General features: G+C 38.6%; 1 protein-coding gene across 3 annotated transcripts in view; it reads left to right on the top strand.

Moving 5' to 3' along the window:
- LOC111146982 (component of oligomeric golgi complex 3) overlaps nucleotides 1-14,042 on the top strand; it is a 78,281-nt gene that overhangs the window by 48,971 nt on the left and 15,268 nt on the right. For all 3 annotated transcript variants that reach the window (XM_022502788.1, XM_022502787.1, XM_022502789.1), the window contains 5 exons: nucleotides 1,284-1,408; nucleotides 4,610-4,699; nucleotides 8,401-8,521; nucleotides 11,349-11,437; nucleotides 11,547-11,681. In XM_022502788.1, coding sequence (XP_022358496.1) covers nucleotides 1,284-1,408; nucleotides 4,610-4,699; nucleotides 8,401-8,521; nucleotides 11,349-11,437; nucleotides 11,547-11,681 — 560 coding nt within the window. The remainder of the gene's footprint in view (nucleotides 1-1,283; nucleotides 1,409-4,609; nucleotides 4,700-8,400; nucleotides 8,522-11,348; nucleotides 11,438-11,546; nucleotides 11,682-14,042) is intronic.

Genomic DNA, 14,042 nt, shown 5'->3' with positions numbered 1-14,042 from the left:
CTCAGGGTCCTGGGATCGAGCCCCACATCGGACTCTCTGCTCAGCAGAGAGCCTGCTTCCCCCTCTCTCTCTGCCTGCCTCTCTGCCTATTTGTGATCTCTCTCTCTCTCTCTGTCAAATAAATAAATAAAATCTTTAAAAAAAAAAACTATTAAAACATTTAATAGAGTTTCCTAATGTCCTCTAATACCCAGTTCATATTTCACTATCCCCTCTTGTTCCTAAGTATTATCTTAGCTGTGATGTTGTGGCTCATTTGAACTCTTGTCCATTGAGCGGAAATGATTGTGCTTCCCTCACAGAGATGTCTTTGCTCAACCAAGCTCCTCATTTGCTCCTCCTCACCCTCACCAGAGTGTCTGCCCTGTCTCGGAGAGAGGAGGGACAATTGTCTTCACTTGGGAATTGGATAGACTAAGTAGGCCTATAAGTAATACAGCTAAGAGCATGGAAGGCAGGCAGTCAAGCAAACCAGCTTTGATTAATTTTCCTGTTTAGCATAGCTTTATTTTCTTGTCATTTCCTTACCTCTATTGGCTTCCACTAGCTTCCACACGACTACTTACAGATCTACCTCCTTTTTGTATAAGGCATATATACTATTTACTCATTCTATAAAGATTGTTTTATTTTAAAGATTTTATCTATTTATTTATTTATGATTTTATTTATTTGAGAGAGAGGGAGTGAACGAGCAGTGGGGAGGGGCAGAGGGAGAGAGCAGGAGAAGCAGACTCCCCTCTGAGCAGGAAGCCTGATATGGGACTCCATCCCAAGACCTGGAGATCATGACCTGAGCTGAAGGCATATCCTTAACCAACTGAGTGACCCTGGCACCCCAGATTTCATTTATCTGAGAGAGAGAGAGAGAGAGACCATGAAGAGGGAGGCAGAGGGAGAGGCGGGAGCAGACTCCCTGCTGAGCAGGGAGCCTGATGCAGGGCTTGATCCCAGGACCCTGGGACCACTGTCTGAGCCACCTAGGTGCCCCCATTCCGTAGACATTATTGATCACAGTTTTGGAATAGCTTTTGAATTAAGCATATATATATGAGGGTGGGGTGTATGTATGTATTTATGTGTAGTCTCACTAATTGTGCTGAATATCAGCTGTCACAATTCCTGTGGGTTACTGTGGCATTATTGATTAAAGGTGAAAATACTTGGAAAAAAAATGGATGCCTCTAGCTACTGATAACTAAAAGAACAGTTTATGTTTACCGTGCAAATAAGACAAACCTCCAGGTATGTGAAGTGTGTCTTTTTTCCATTTGGGTTTTTAGGTTCAACAGAATCCCTCAATCCTAGACCACAGACCACAATTTCTCCAGCAGATCTTCATGGAATGTGGTATCCTACAGTTCGAAGAACTCTTGTGTGTCTCTCCAAATTGTACAGATGTATAGATGTATGTGTATCAATTCTCCTATCTTTACTGTAAATTGCTTGCTCTTTCATGTGAAATTTTTAAATTTTAAGTTTATTTTAAGATCTTGGTGTAGTATTTTGTTTGGTATTTAATTAGAATCCTATGATTTTTAGATACAGAGGTAAGTTTAAGATCAGTAATTTAGGGATTTTTTTTTAAAAGATTTTATTTATTTATTTATTAGAGAGAGTGAAAGCATGAGTGGAGGGGAGGGGCAGAGGGAGAAGGAGATGCTGATTCTCTGCTGAGCAGGGAGCCCAATATGGGACTCTTGATCTCAGGACCCTGGGATTATGACCCAAGCCAAAGGCAGCTGCTTAATTGACTGAGCCACTCAAATACCCTTAATATAGGGATTCTTAGCCTGTGTGTTTTATAGACCCTTAGATTTCACTAGTGGCCTTTGGGGAGTCTATGGATACCTTGAAATTTTGAGTAAAATTGTGTTTGTATGTTTATATTTGTGTCTTTCTGAAAAGGATTAGAGCTTTTATTTCATTTACTATGACCACATAAAAGTTTAAAAACTACTGGTTAATTCATCTGTTTTAGTTTATAGGTAAGGAAAAAGACATGCAGAAAAGTTAAGTGATAATGTCCAGTGTCACATGGCTATAGTACACATTTAGTATAAATTTGTTATTAAATGCATTTACTTTAGTTTCTTTTTTTAACTTTAGTTTTTTTTTTTTTTAAAGGTTATTTATTTTAGAGAGAGGGTGCATGTATGGGATTGATGGGAGGGCCAGAGGGAGTGGGAGAGGAAGAGAATCTTAAGCAGACTCCCTGCTAGGCCCGACATGGGGCTTGATGTCACAACCCTGAGATCATGACCTAAGGCAAACCTTAGGATATTTAAGCGACTGAACCACCTGGGCACCCCATTAATTTAGTTTTGTACTCCATTTTAATCAATATATTTTTTTAAAGATTTATTTATTTGAGAGCAAAATTGCAGGGCGGGGAGGCAGGGAGAAGGGCAGAGGGAGAGAGAGAATCTCAAGCAGACTCCGCACTGAGCACAGAGCTCATCATGGGGCTCTTTCCATCTCACAACCCTGAAATCATGACCTGAGCTGAAATTAAGAGTCGAATACTTAACTGACTGAGCCATCCAGGTGCCCCTAAGTCACTAAGAAACCATGGACTAATTTTAGTTATTGCTGAAATTGTAGTACCTTTTTTTTTGAAGCACAACCTTAAACATAATGCATTGATTTTAGGTCAGAGCTATTGTAAGCATTCAAGAATGTTTAATGATATGATTATCAATCTTGAAAGATTAGAGTTGTCTATACTTACTATTAGGAGTTTGCTGCTGAAATAGTTTATAAGATTAAATTTTAAAAAAATTTTATTTAAGTAATCTCTACACTCAACATGGGGCTTGAACTTACAACCCCAAGATCAAGAGTGCTCCTCCAACAGAGCCAGCCAGGCGCCCCTGAAATTCAGTGAATTTAACTTAAAATTTGATTGTTACAACTTAAATAGCATATAAAATGTGACAAAATAACAACAGCAGTGTAATTGTCCTGAAGCTGTTGTTTAAGAATAGAGACCAAAGGGGGTATGTGTATGTTCCCTAGCCCCCTCACTGCCCCCTAACTCCCCCCCACCACAGAGATGTTCTGTATCTCAGAGGCCTAGGGGCTGAACAAAGTGGCATAGTTTCATTGGTTCAGTAGAGTATCTGTTTTAAGCTACATAGTTATTGGAGTTTGTACTTGGAGAGATTTTGAAATTTAACCAGAAAATACCTTTTGGCCTGCTCTGGGACTTTTAGGATGCAGCCAGATCACCTCTACAGTTAGAGGTCTCAGCCTTTTTGCCCAGCTAATGAGCTGTCTTCTAGAGGGAAGTTTGGACTTTGGAATCTCCTCTTTCCCAGGTTCCCCAGCAGGTGTACTGAATGACGGTATGAGGCTAGGATTAGGAAGCTCCCTAGAGTAGAGCCGGGATCCCAGGGGGACATCTGGGGGCGTATTTCACACAGAACCCATTGTCATCACGGACCGTAGTGAAGCCTTTTCAGTGCTTAAGAGGGATTTGAGCCAAACAGTAGGGTAGACCTGAGGACGCAACTCTACCTGTTTTTATTTTATCTTCTGGGACTGCCTGTTCTTTTTTTTTTTTAACCTAGCTATGTCTGATTCTTATTCCTCTCTCTTTTAACCATCTAAGGCGAGGAAAGCCAAGTCTAGTGAAAAACGCATTAAGACTGAGCAGGGGAAGAGTGGGTCTTAGTCGAGGCTGCTGATCTTCGGTCTTCCTCAGGCAGGAGCAGTGACCTAGCAAGAGGCATCCCTAATCTTTTCTTACTACAGAAGCTGCATAGGAGACAACTGAGAGGGAAGCAGTACAAAAGGAGAACAGCATCAAGTAGAGATCAGGACCCAGGATTATGGCCTCATAATAAATATTTTGCTCATATTCCTCCATGTTAATTCCATCTCCAGTGGAATGGAGGCAGGGAGGGAAGCAAGGGACCGGCAGGCGACCCTGCCCAGACCGACACGCCACACTTCTTACAAGATATAGAAATGACAGAATTAAGAATCATACTTCACATGCTGTTTATAACCCAATTATTTTGTTTTTACCTAATTATATTTTACAAAAATTTTACCACCTCCTTCGGCATTCCTATGTTTCATGCACAATATCCTGTAATTTGGATTTACTAGTATTTTATTGCTTGACTCCCCCATCACTGAACATTTATTTGCTTTTTTTTTTGCTGTTTTAAATAATGTAGTAAGATCCATGTGCATGAATTTTATACTATAATACTGATTATTTGGGATACATTTTTAGAAGTGGGTTTACTGAGGCTTTGTCTTAAAGTTGGTGAGGTCAGAACCACATCTGCCTTGTCCACCCACCACTGGGCATCCAGCATTTAGCACAGAGCCTAGCCTGAAATAGGTGCTAAGGAAATATTGTTGAAAGGTCACAGGAGAGTTTTGAGAGATGCAAATTACAGAACTATCTGTTGGTCTAGACAGGTTGCATGGGAATAGGAAACTCTAGGAGGAATGTTTGCCAGTAATGTAAGTCCATGCAGTGGATGAGGGCAAGCAAGCATTCATTGTTGAATTGCTTGTACTCCATTTATATAATTTCTCTGTTCCTGTGTTGTGAAGCACTTCAGTTAATGTTTTTCTTTTATTTCACCAGAGGGCAGTGTTCCAAGGATTATCACAGGAAGCCTTGTCTGCCTGCATTCAGTCGTTACTTGGAGCATCAGAGTCTATCAGCAAAAACAAGGTTTGATGAAGTGTTAGGTGAAATCTTGTTACCTATAATAATATTGTGGAATATAGCATTTATTTGTAGACAGAGAAATTTAAAGCCATTTTGGCGGTAGGATTTGTTTAATATGATTTAATTGAGGCCCTTTAAGAGAAGCTAAAACTGTTGACCCTTGAACAAGACAGGGGCTCAGATCCTTTCCCCCATAATTTGAAATCCTTGTAGAACTTTTGATTCCTCAAATACTGAACTGCTAATAGCCTGCTGTTGACTGAAAGCCTTACTGATAACATAAACAGTCAGTTAACACCTATTTTGTCTGTTATGTGTATTACGTACTATATTCTTACAATAAAGTAAGCTAGAGAAAAGAAAATGTTATTAAGAAAATCACAGGGAAGAGAAAATACATTTATAGTACGATGCTATAAAAAATTACCGTATAAGTGGACCAATGTAGTTCAAACCATGTTGTTGAAGGCTCAATTGTATTTTATTATAGTGCTAAATAACGACCACACTGTATGAAGGAGTGCCAGCTTTGCTGAAAAGTACTGAAAATGCCACTTTGGTTCTAAATCCTATGGAGTAGAGGTCTCTTACTATAGCCTTAGCAGCTGGGAAGGTAGTAGACTCCTGTTTCCCTGAAAGACCAAAACAGTGTTTATAAGGGAACATAGCAATTTATAATCATCCCTTCAGTGATGGTTTTAAATGGTTGCATGACCTCACTTGGAGGAAATCAGCCAAGTCAATTTAGAAGACCAGGAACTGTGGCCCACGGGTTGCATGACTAGAAGTAGTTGCCATGACTTCGTGACTTACAGTTTTTAATCAAGAAGCGATCTGGGGCTGAAGATTGCTCCCGGCGGCCCTGAGAATTTTTTAATAGCATCATCAAAAATGTTGCTTCATTTAACTGTCCATTAAGATGCCTGTCGCCTAAAGGGTCTAAGCTATCCGGGCTGTTTCCAGGGAAATTTTTTTTGCTTGTTTGGAGTATTCAAACTTGTGAACCTTTCTGGACTTCCAGATTTATAAACTTGATTTCTTACTTCAAGGCTTTAGATAAATTAGGGTAGGACAAAAGAAAGCGAAAAAAAAAAAAAAAAAAAAACAAGTGACAAAAAAAACTTCCCTCAAAAGAATTTGGGATTCGTCACTAGGAGAGCTGTACCCCTGATTGTGACTGCTGCATTCCCCCAGTCATGGAATGGAAGGTTGCAATGACATTTTTAGATGTTGGAAAGAAGATGGAAAGTTAGTTGTAGACAGGCAGATTTAATTTTTAAAAAGTATTTCTAAGCCTGAGCTCTCACATTTCTTATAATACATGAAATCAGGAAACATGTCTAATGTTAGGCAAATGGTTAAGTAAATTATGGCATACTTCATAAAGTAGACTATTACACATGCATTAATTTTTTTAATGAAGCAGTAACATTTAACTTAAATATGTTAAGGCAAAAAAAAAAAGGATACAAACCAGATATACATTTTGACTTTATGTAATGAAAACACTCAATAAAACATTAACATTGAAAGCTTTTGGGTGAATTTGGATGATTTGCCCTTCTTTTCACTACACTCTTCTTTATTTTCCAGTTTTCTAGACTGAGCATGTAGTTCTTAGATGATAAGGAGGAAAAAAAAGACCTAATTTAAAAATAAGTTTATATGCTTATGTCTTCATGCACCACCTCCTTTTTTTAAAGGGAGGAGTGAAGGGCTTTTTGATTATTTCATCCTTACCCTATGAGGCTGTCCTATTTTATGTAACTCTGCTTCCTGCATATTAGAAGGGGTTTAAATTTGTGTGGGGAAGCCCTTGATTTGGCAAACATTAGCTCATTTATTTTTGTTGCTGAGTTTGTGTACTTTTGCCTTTCAAGAAAAAAGTGATTAATGAAAATGACCACATAATGTCTTAGCTTCTTAAGGCAGGGAGTTGTTGCCATACTTAACTGAACACCTAATATGTTTGCTGGATTATAGCAGCTTTAGTAAAGTGAATCTATATTATACTGTTTTTTCCCCTTGGAGTTGTTATTATTTTTTTTTTTAAGATTTTATTTATTTATTTGACAAACAGAGATCACAAGTAGGCAGAGAGGCAGGCAGAGAGAGAGAGGAAGGGAAGCAGGCTCCCTGATGAGCAGAGAGCCTGATGCGGGGCTCGATCCCAGGACCCTGCGATCATGACCTGAGCTGAAGGCAGAGACTTTTTTTTTTTTTTTTTTTTAAGATTTTATTTATTTATTTGACAGAGAGAGATCACAAGCAGGCAGAGAGAGAGGAGGAAGCAGGCTCCCTGCTGAGCAGAGAGCCCGATGTGGGGCTCGATCCCAGGACCCTGAGATCATGACCTGAGCCGAAGGCAGCGGCTTAACCCACTGAGCCACCCAGGCGCCCCAGAAGGCAGAGACTTTAACCCACTGAGCCACCCAGGCGCCCCTGGAGTTGTTAGTTTTTTAAAAAATAGAGCAAGTTTTTTTTTTTTTTTCAAGATTTTATTTATTTATTTGACAGACAGAGATCACAAGTAGGCAAAGAGGGAGGCAGAGAGAGAGAGGAGGAAGCAGGCTCCCTGCGGAGCAGAGAGCCCGATGTGGGGCTCGATCCCCAGCACACTGGGATCATGACCTGAGCCGAAGGCAGAGGCTTTAACCCACTGAGCCACCCAGGCGCCCCTAGAGCAAGTATTTAAAATGTGTAGTGCTTCCTACTTATTTAATGCTCTGTGTTCCAGAGTGCAAAGTGAGTTTCCATCAAATAAATCATACTTGCATATTGATTATTTGTTTATTTAGAAGGAGGGAGGAGAGAGAGAGACCCTAGAAAGGAGTTAGTTTGTTTAATAACCCCTTTAAAATTATTGCTGTTTACTGAAGGACAATTTTACTCTTTTCCTAATATAGTATGATGTTATTAGAAATATTTTCAAAGTAAGATTCTGTCTTGATTAAACAGCAAGAATGAGCAGATGCAGCGTTGCTCTTGTTAATATACGGACTTTTTTGGAAGTGAAAGTTACAGTTATTCACTGTTTTAGGATTGGGTCAGAGCTTTGAGAACTAAACTTAAATCATAAGACTCTTGTAAGATGGGTCCTGCCAGGGCAGATGCAAGTGTAGTGACTCAGGGTATAGACAGTCAGTGATCTGTTGGTGGCAGGATGATCCAAAATGGTAACCCCAAATCATTTTTGGATTTGGAAGCTCCTTTTGTGTAAATATGAATATTTCTGATATTCTGGATATTGAAACCACTTTGGCCAAAGAGAGCCATGGTACTTGAAGAGAAACTGGAAAACCAGGAGAGGTCAGAGTTGTGTTTATGCTTTGACCTTTTCTTTATTTCCCGCTCTGTGCCAAGATTAGGTCACTTTATCTCTTCTGTTTCTAAATCAAGTTAAAATAGATTTGATTTCTTTTTCTAAATGTGTTACTTTATAACCTTTTATCTGATTTACTTTCTTGGACTGACGAAGTACGAGTGAGTGACAATGTTAGTAAGAGTTTGCAGCAAGATTTTTCTGATAATTCTAACATGGGTAACGTGGGGAGAGTTCATTGCACCACAAGAGTAGTATTGGTACATACAGTTAGGTTAAGGACCATACACCTCAGTAGATTAATGTTGATTAATAACACTGTATGTTTTACATGTTTTTATTTAATCTTTGATAATATCCATTTTTCTGTCTTATAATTTAGACTCAGATTGATGGACAACTTTTCTTAATTAAGCATCTTTTGATTCTTCGTGAACAAATTGCTCCATTTCATACTGAATTCACCATTAAGGAAATTTCCCTGGACCTCAAGAAAACTAGAGGTACTTCATTGTCCTGGCTGACACAGTTGGGTGTGTTTGACCTGTCCAAATGTGTCAGCAAAGGTTATAGGTTTATTTTATGTTCATCTGCAATTTTTTTTGCATGCTGTGCTTGCTAAGCATGTTACTTGTTCATACTGAGCTGAGCTTTCAGTGTCCTAATTACATCTAACTTGCTGTATTTTCTTTATGAAGGGAACTGTTTCTGAGCATTTCAATTTGTAATATAGCATTACTTCTCTTAGACTCTGCCACATATTACCATAACCAGTTAAAAAATGAAAAATCAGTGTAACAGCTACTTACAGTGTCAGCCAATTGGGGTGATTTTAAACATTGAGTAGAGTTTGTCAGTTCATGAAAATTCAGGAAGCCAGCTGGGTAAAATGATAAAATGGGAGTACTTAGATATCTAAGAGTGAAAGATTTGGGTTCTGTTCCTGGCCCATCATTTCCTGGCTCTTGTGTGATCTTGGGTGGGTGTTTTAGTTTTCCCATCCCAGGTAAAATGAGCAGAATCAACTTGTCACGATAACTTCTCAATAACCAGGTTATTGAGATCATTAAGCATGAAAATGTACGTTGGAGAGCTTTGTGAGCGTTTCGTGCTCAACTAAGCCTAATTGGTATTATTAAATCAGCTGGTTGTTAAGTAATCATGTGGCTAGGATCTTTGAGTTGTTAATAGACACTGAATCATATCCGTCCTAATGATTTGCCTCTGACTGAATTAATAGATGATTTCTAAAATATCAGAATAGTTATTTTCTGAGATGTTGATTGTAAGCAGTTAAGGATACGCTATGAATATACCTAGTTTACCTTACTTACAAATTTATCTAAACTTTATCTTTTCTTAACCATTTCTGAGAGAATTAAGCTCTAATCCCTTAAGCCATTGCTTATATAATGGAACTTCTCTCTGAGGTATTGGGGGAATTGAGAAAATAGTCACTCAAATTATTTCCTGTACTCTGGTTCAGAGGAACTCCACATACAGTATTTCCAAGGGTAGCTGGTTATTAGTTCCCTAGTGACTGTGTTTATAAAATAGTGGGCTTGACTTAACTCACCTGAGAGCCATCATGATTCATATTAGAACAGTTTACTTTTTCTTTTCTTAATGCTGTCTCCTTTCCGCCATGGAGAATACCTTTTGGTTCTGTTGGAATTTGAATAGTAAACCTGTATGTTACTTGTATTTTGTGATTTAAAAAAAAAAAAGATTTTGTTTTATTTTAGAGGGTGGGGGAGGAGCAGAATGGGAGCAAGAGGGACAAGGAGACTCCTTGCTGAGTGTGGAGCCTGAGAATGAGGGGCTAGGTTTGATCTCAGGACCCAGAGATCATGACCTGAGCTGAAACCAAGAGTCAGACGCTCAGCTGACTGTGCCTCCCAGGCGCCCTGTGATTTTTTTTTTTTTTTTTTTAAACAGCAGCCACATATCCTGGTTTTTGCCTTTATAGAATGCATATATATTTTTTAAGCTTATTCTTATCAGAGGCTTCCATCCCCCAACCAGTCTAGTTGATTTCCTTCTGTCTTTTTGGTGTGAGGTGTGGGAGTAGTGCCCTAATCTTGAAGAGTGCCAGAGGCTGATAGTCCTTAACTTTATTTACGTGATGGGACAAAGTAAGGCTGATCTTTCTTCCATTTTTTTCTAATTCATAATTTGTTGCTGCTTACTTAGTTCTTTTTTTTTTTAATTTAATTTATTTATTTGACAGAAATCACAAGTAGGCAGAGAGGCAGGCAGAGAGAGAGAGGAAGGGAAGCAGGCTCCCTGCTGAGCAGAGAGCCCGATGTGGGGCTCGATCCCAGGACCCCGAGACCATGATCTGAGCCGAAGGCAGAGGCCTAACCCACTGAGCCACCCAGGCGCCCCTGTTGCTGCTTACTTAGTTCTTATATAGATCCATCGAAGTGTGAGAAAATGAAATGCCCTAAAATTTTGGCAAATACTGGTTTAAAGTCTGTTTTCCCTAAAACATCATAAAGCCTATATAATCCTACTGTATGCTGTTGCAGACAGTCTTTTAAGTTATCTTGTAGAAAAGACAGCAGAAACAAAGCTTTACTCTCAATACTGAGTCTGATAGGTCTTTTACAGTAAGATCAGGGTCAAGGTAGTAAGTACTGTTGTGGTGTGTACTTGTAAAAACCAGGGTTGGAAGCATTTCATACTTGGCTTCTGCGGTGTGGCAAAGCAAAGAAATGGTCTTTTGTGACTATCACTTAAGAATACTTGCTCTCTTTACTTTTAAACCTCTAACCTCTCATAACTAACATTATATCTTAATTGCATTTGAACATCAATGAGACCTCAGTTAGTACTTTGTGTGGATTCTAGTTAGTCTGGAGGTTAAGGGGTAAATACGTCCTTTTGGTGTTTTCTTTTTGGCTGACACAGTAGTTTATTCATTCTGCTTCCAATGAATAAGTTTCTGTGCCAGCCAGGGACTCAACAAACGAAGCTGGGTAAGTATATGGATGTTTTTTGGAAAATCTATTTATCAGCATAAAAATAAGGCAGTGAAATTTTCAGGTATCAGTTATCATTTATCTTTTTTTTTTTTTTTCCTGTAAGTGGATAATTGAGATTAATAGTCATTTCTCAAGTCTGACTTCTAGAAAATAACTATGTGTGGGTACTACAGCCATGGTTGGCACTAATCCCACCCTCTTCCATTCCTGGAGGTGAGTTGGTGGAAATGAAACTGCTTTTGCTTTTGTGGTAATAGATAACTAGTATACATTAACACACTGAAATGGTAACTCGTCTTTTAAAACTGTACCTGTTCACTGGATGAGTAATTTTGTTTCACAGATGCAGCATTTAAAATCCTGAACCCTATGACTGTTCCAAGATTTTTTAGGCTGAATAGCAACAATGCCTTGATAGAGTTCTTGTTGGAGGTGAGAAGGAGTCTGTTTCATTGGTGGTGGGAGATAAACGGCATTCTTTACATGTCTGGTAATTCCTAGGCACATAAAAACAGGAGGAAATTGTCATCTTCTTTTTAAGGGTACTCCTGAGATAAGAGAACATTATCTTGACTCTAAAAAAGATGTAGACCGTCATCTGAAATCGGCCTGTGAGCAGTTTATTCAGCAGCAGACCAAGCTGTTTGTAGAGCAGCTGGAGGAGTTCCTGACAAAGGTATGGACCTTGGTGCATATTTGGTAAAGTAATTTTGAATTCTTCCTTAGATTTCCTTTTGAACGAACCTCTTGTGAAAATTCTGGCAGGAGGCAGTAAATAGTAAGCCTAAATCTTAATGATTCCATCTAAGAAATCACTGTGTTTCCTGTAATGGAAGCTTTTTGATTTGGACTTTTAGATATGCTTGCACAGTTTTCAGTTTTTAAGAGAAAAAGTGCAGATATTGTCTCCTTGCTAAAATCCATCCAACTGGCTAATGCCAGCAATGCAAAAATGAGATCATGGCTATTTTGACTTTTCTGTTTCAACCTAATTTTTTTTTTTAAATGCTTAAGTACCATTACTAAGGATTTTACTTCATAAAAATGTTTAAAAAGTCTTGAAATTTAAAAAAAATTCTTGAAATTAGTTTTCATTTATTTAGCCTCTACTGTCTGTCCAGAATTAGAGTACATTATAAAAAGAGTAAAAATATGACAGCCCTTTCTCTCAAATTTACTTACCTAAGTCCTAACTGGGGAGACAAACTGTATCTCTGAAATGACCAGGAGACAGCTAAGCAGATTATCTGTTAGTAATTTTTTGCTGGGGCCATCGATGCTGGTATGCCTGAAGCCTGTGATACTTGTTCAAAAGATAGAGGGTACTTGTTTCTGAAAAATAGTAATAAATGCCCAAAAAAGCAGATATAGAAATGTTAAAGCAGTCAAACTACTCTTTTGTTTATCATTGGCATATAGTACTTGTTTACTGGGTTGTAGTCCATTCAAACAAGTATTTGGAGTGTGTGTGTTTTTTTCCTCTGCCACATCAATTTAAAAGGGGGGAGTGGTAGAAAGGTTTCTACTGGGTTTTGATTTTAAAAAATGGTGCAACTATTGATACTTTGTAATTTACAGATAAACCCATTACAGTTTTTACTGAAATTGTCCTTACAGGAAGCCAGTCTGTAGATTGTAGTATGTATTTTTGGGAGAGCATCCACATTTGTACTGGTAGGAAATACTGTAGATGAGTATTCTGCAATAGCAGAGCTGCGAGTGAATCTTCTGACATAAGCAAGTTGATTATAATGAAATCTAGGATTAAAGGCTTTTTCTGGAAAAGCACAGTCTTTGTAAAGGTCAAGAGAATGAAAATTCACTGATGTAGCTATCTAAATTGATGGTAGTGTTAGTTTGGTAAATCTGGTATAACTCTGTAATTGTGCATTTTGGAAGGCTCTGGACACTATGAGCATTTTTTAAAAAATTAGAGATACATGTAGGAAACATGTATTCCAAATCTGAATTATATAGTGGTTTTCCATGGAATGTTACACATCTGCACCGGAGACTCCTGTATAGCCGGTCATGCATCTCTCTTTCTACACTCCTCCCTGAGGGATCGGAGAGGGAAAGGCCCTTCCTCTTGATGTTATTGAGAAGTCAGTCCTGTCCTCCCTGCTTAGCCTGTGTAGTCTTTGCTCAGGTCATTAACTGTTGCCTCGTTTTCTTTTTTCAACCTTGGTCCCTAAGTGCTCTCCAGAGTCTGTTCAAAATATTTAGTAGATAGTACAGCTTAGAGGGCTGTATCTTATTCCAAATTCAGTCCCTTCCCCCATCCTGTTGGAGTGGAGTGAGTCAGAGACAAAGACGCACGCATGCACAGGGCATACAGCATAAGCACTAGACTTCACACAGATATATGTGATCGTTTAAGACATTGCTTGTTAGACTTTGTGGACCAGACATTTTTCACTTTTTATCTGGTGGATGTTACTAGTATTCTGAATAGCAGACACAGAATAAATGATTTTAAAACTTTAAAATGATTTTCTTTAAAGGTAAATCTGCAAGTGCAGAATCTTGTGCCTCTTTTATTACCGTTGGCGTCTTATAAGGCAGCCCGTGATTGTACCTTGATAAATGATTGCAAGAGAAGCAGCATCCATAGGTGCAGAAAGGGAACAGTATTTCATCTTCAATTTGGACGTATGCTTGTAGGTCTCAGTATTTTACCATTTGGATGTAAGCCTCATCAACAAATGTTCTTAGCTGAGAACAGTTTGGGCTGATTTTTAGAATACATGTGGGTTTGCATAATAAAACAAACTGTGTGAGTGTAGAGAACATTCTTAGGCTCTTTGAAGACTTGGTTTGTTTTTTTTTTTTTTTATAAACATATAATATATTTTTATCCCCAGGGGTACAGGTCTGTGAATCGCCAGGTTTACACACTTCACAGCACTCACCATAGCACATACCCTCCCCAATGTCCATAAACCCACCACCCTCTCCCTACCTCCCTTCCCCCAGCAACCCTCAGTTTGTTTTGTGAGATTAAGAGTCTCTTATGGTTTGTCTCCCTCCCAAACCC

The sequence above is a fragment of the Enhydra lutris genome, unplaced genomic scaffold (assembly GCF_002288905.1).
Source record: "Enhydra lutris kenyoni isolate GAN:26980312 unplaced genomic scaffold, ASM228890v2 scaffoldscaffold15, whole genome shotgun sequence".
Lineage (NCBI taxonomy): Eukaryota > Metazoa > Chordata > Mammalia > Carnivora > Mustelidae > Enhydra > Enhydra lutris.
This window is presented reverse-complemented; position numbering and strand designations above follow the sequence as displayed.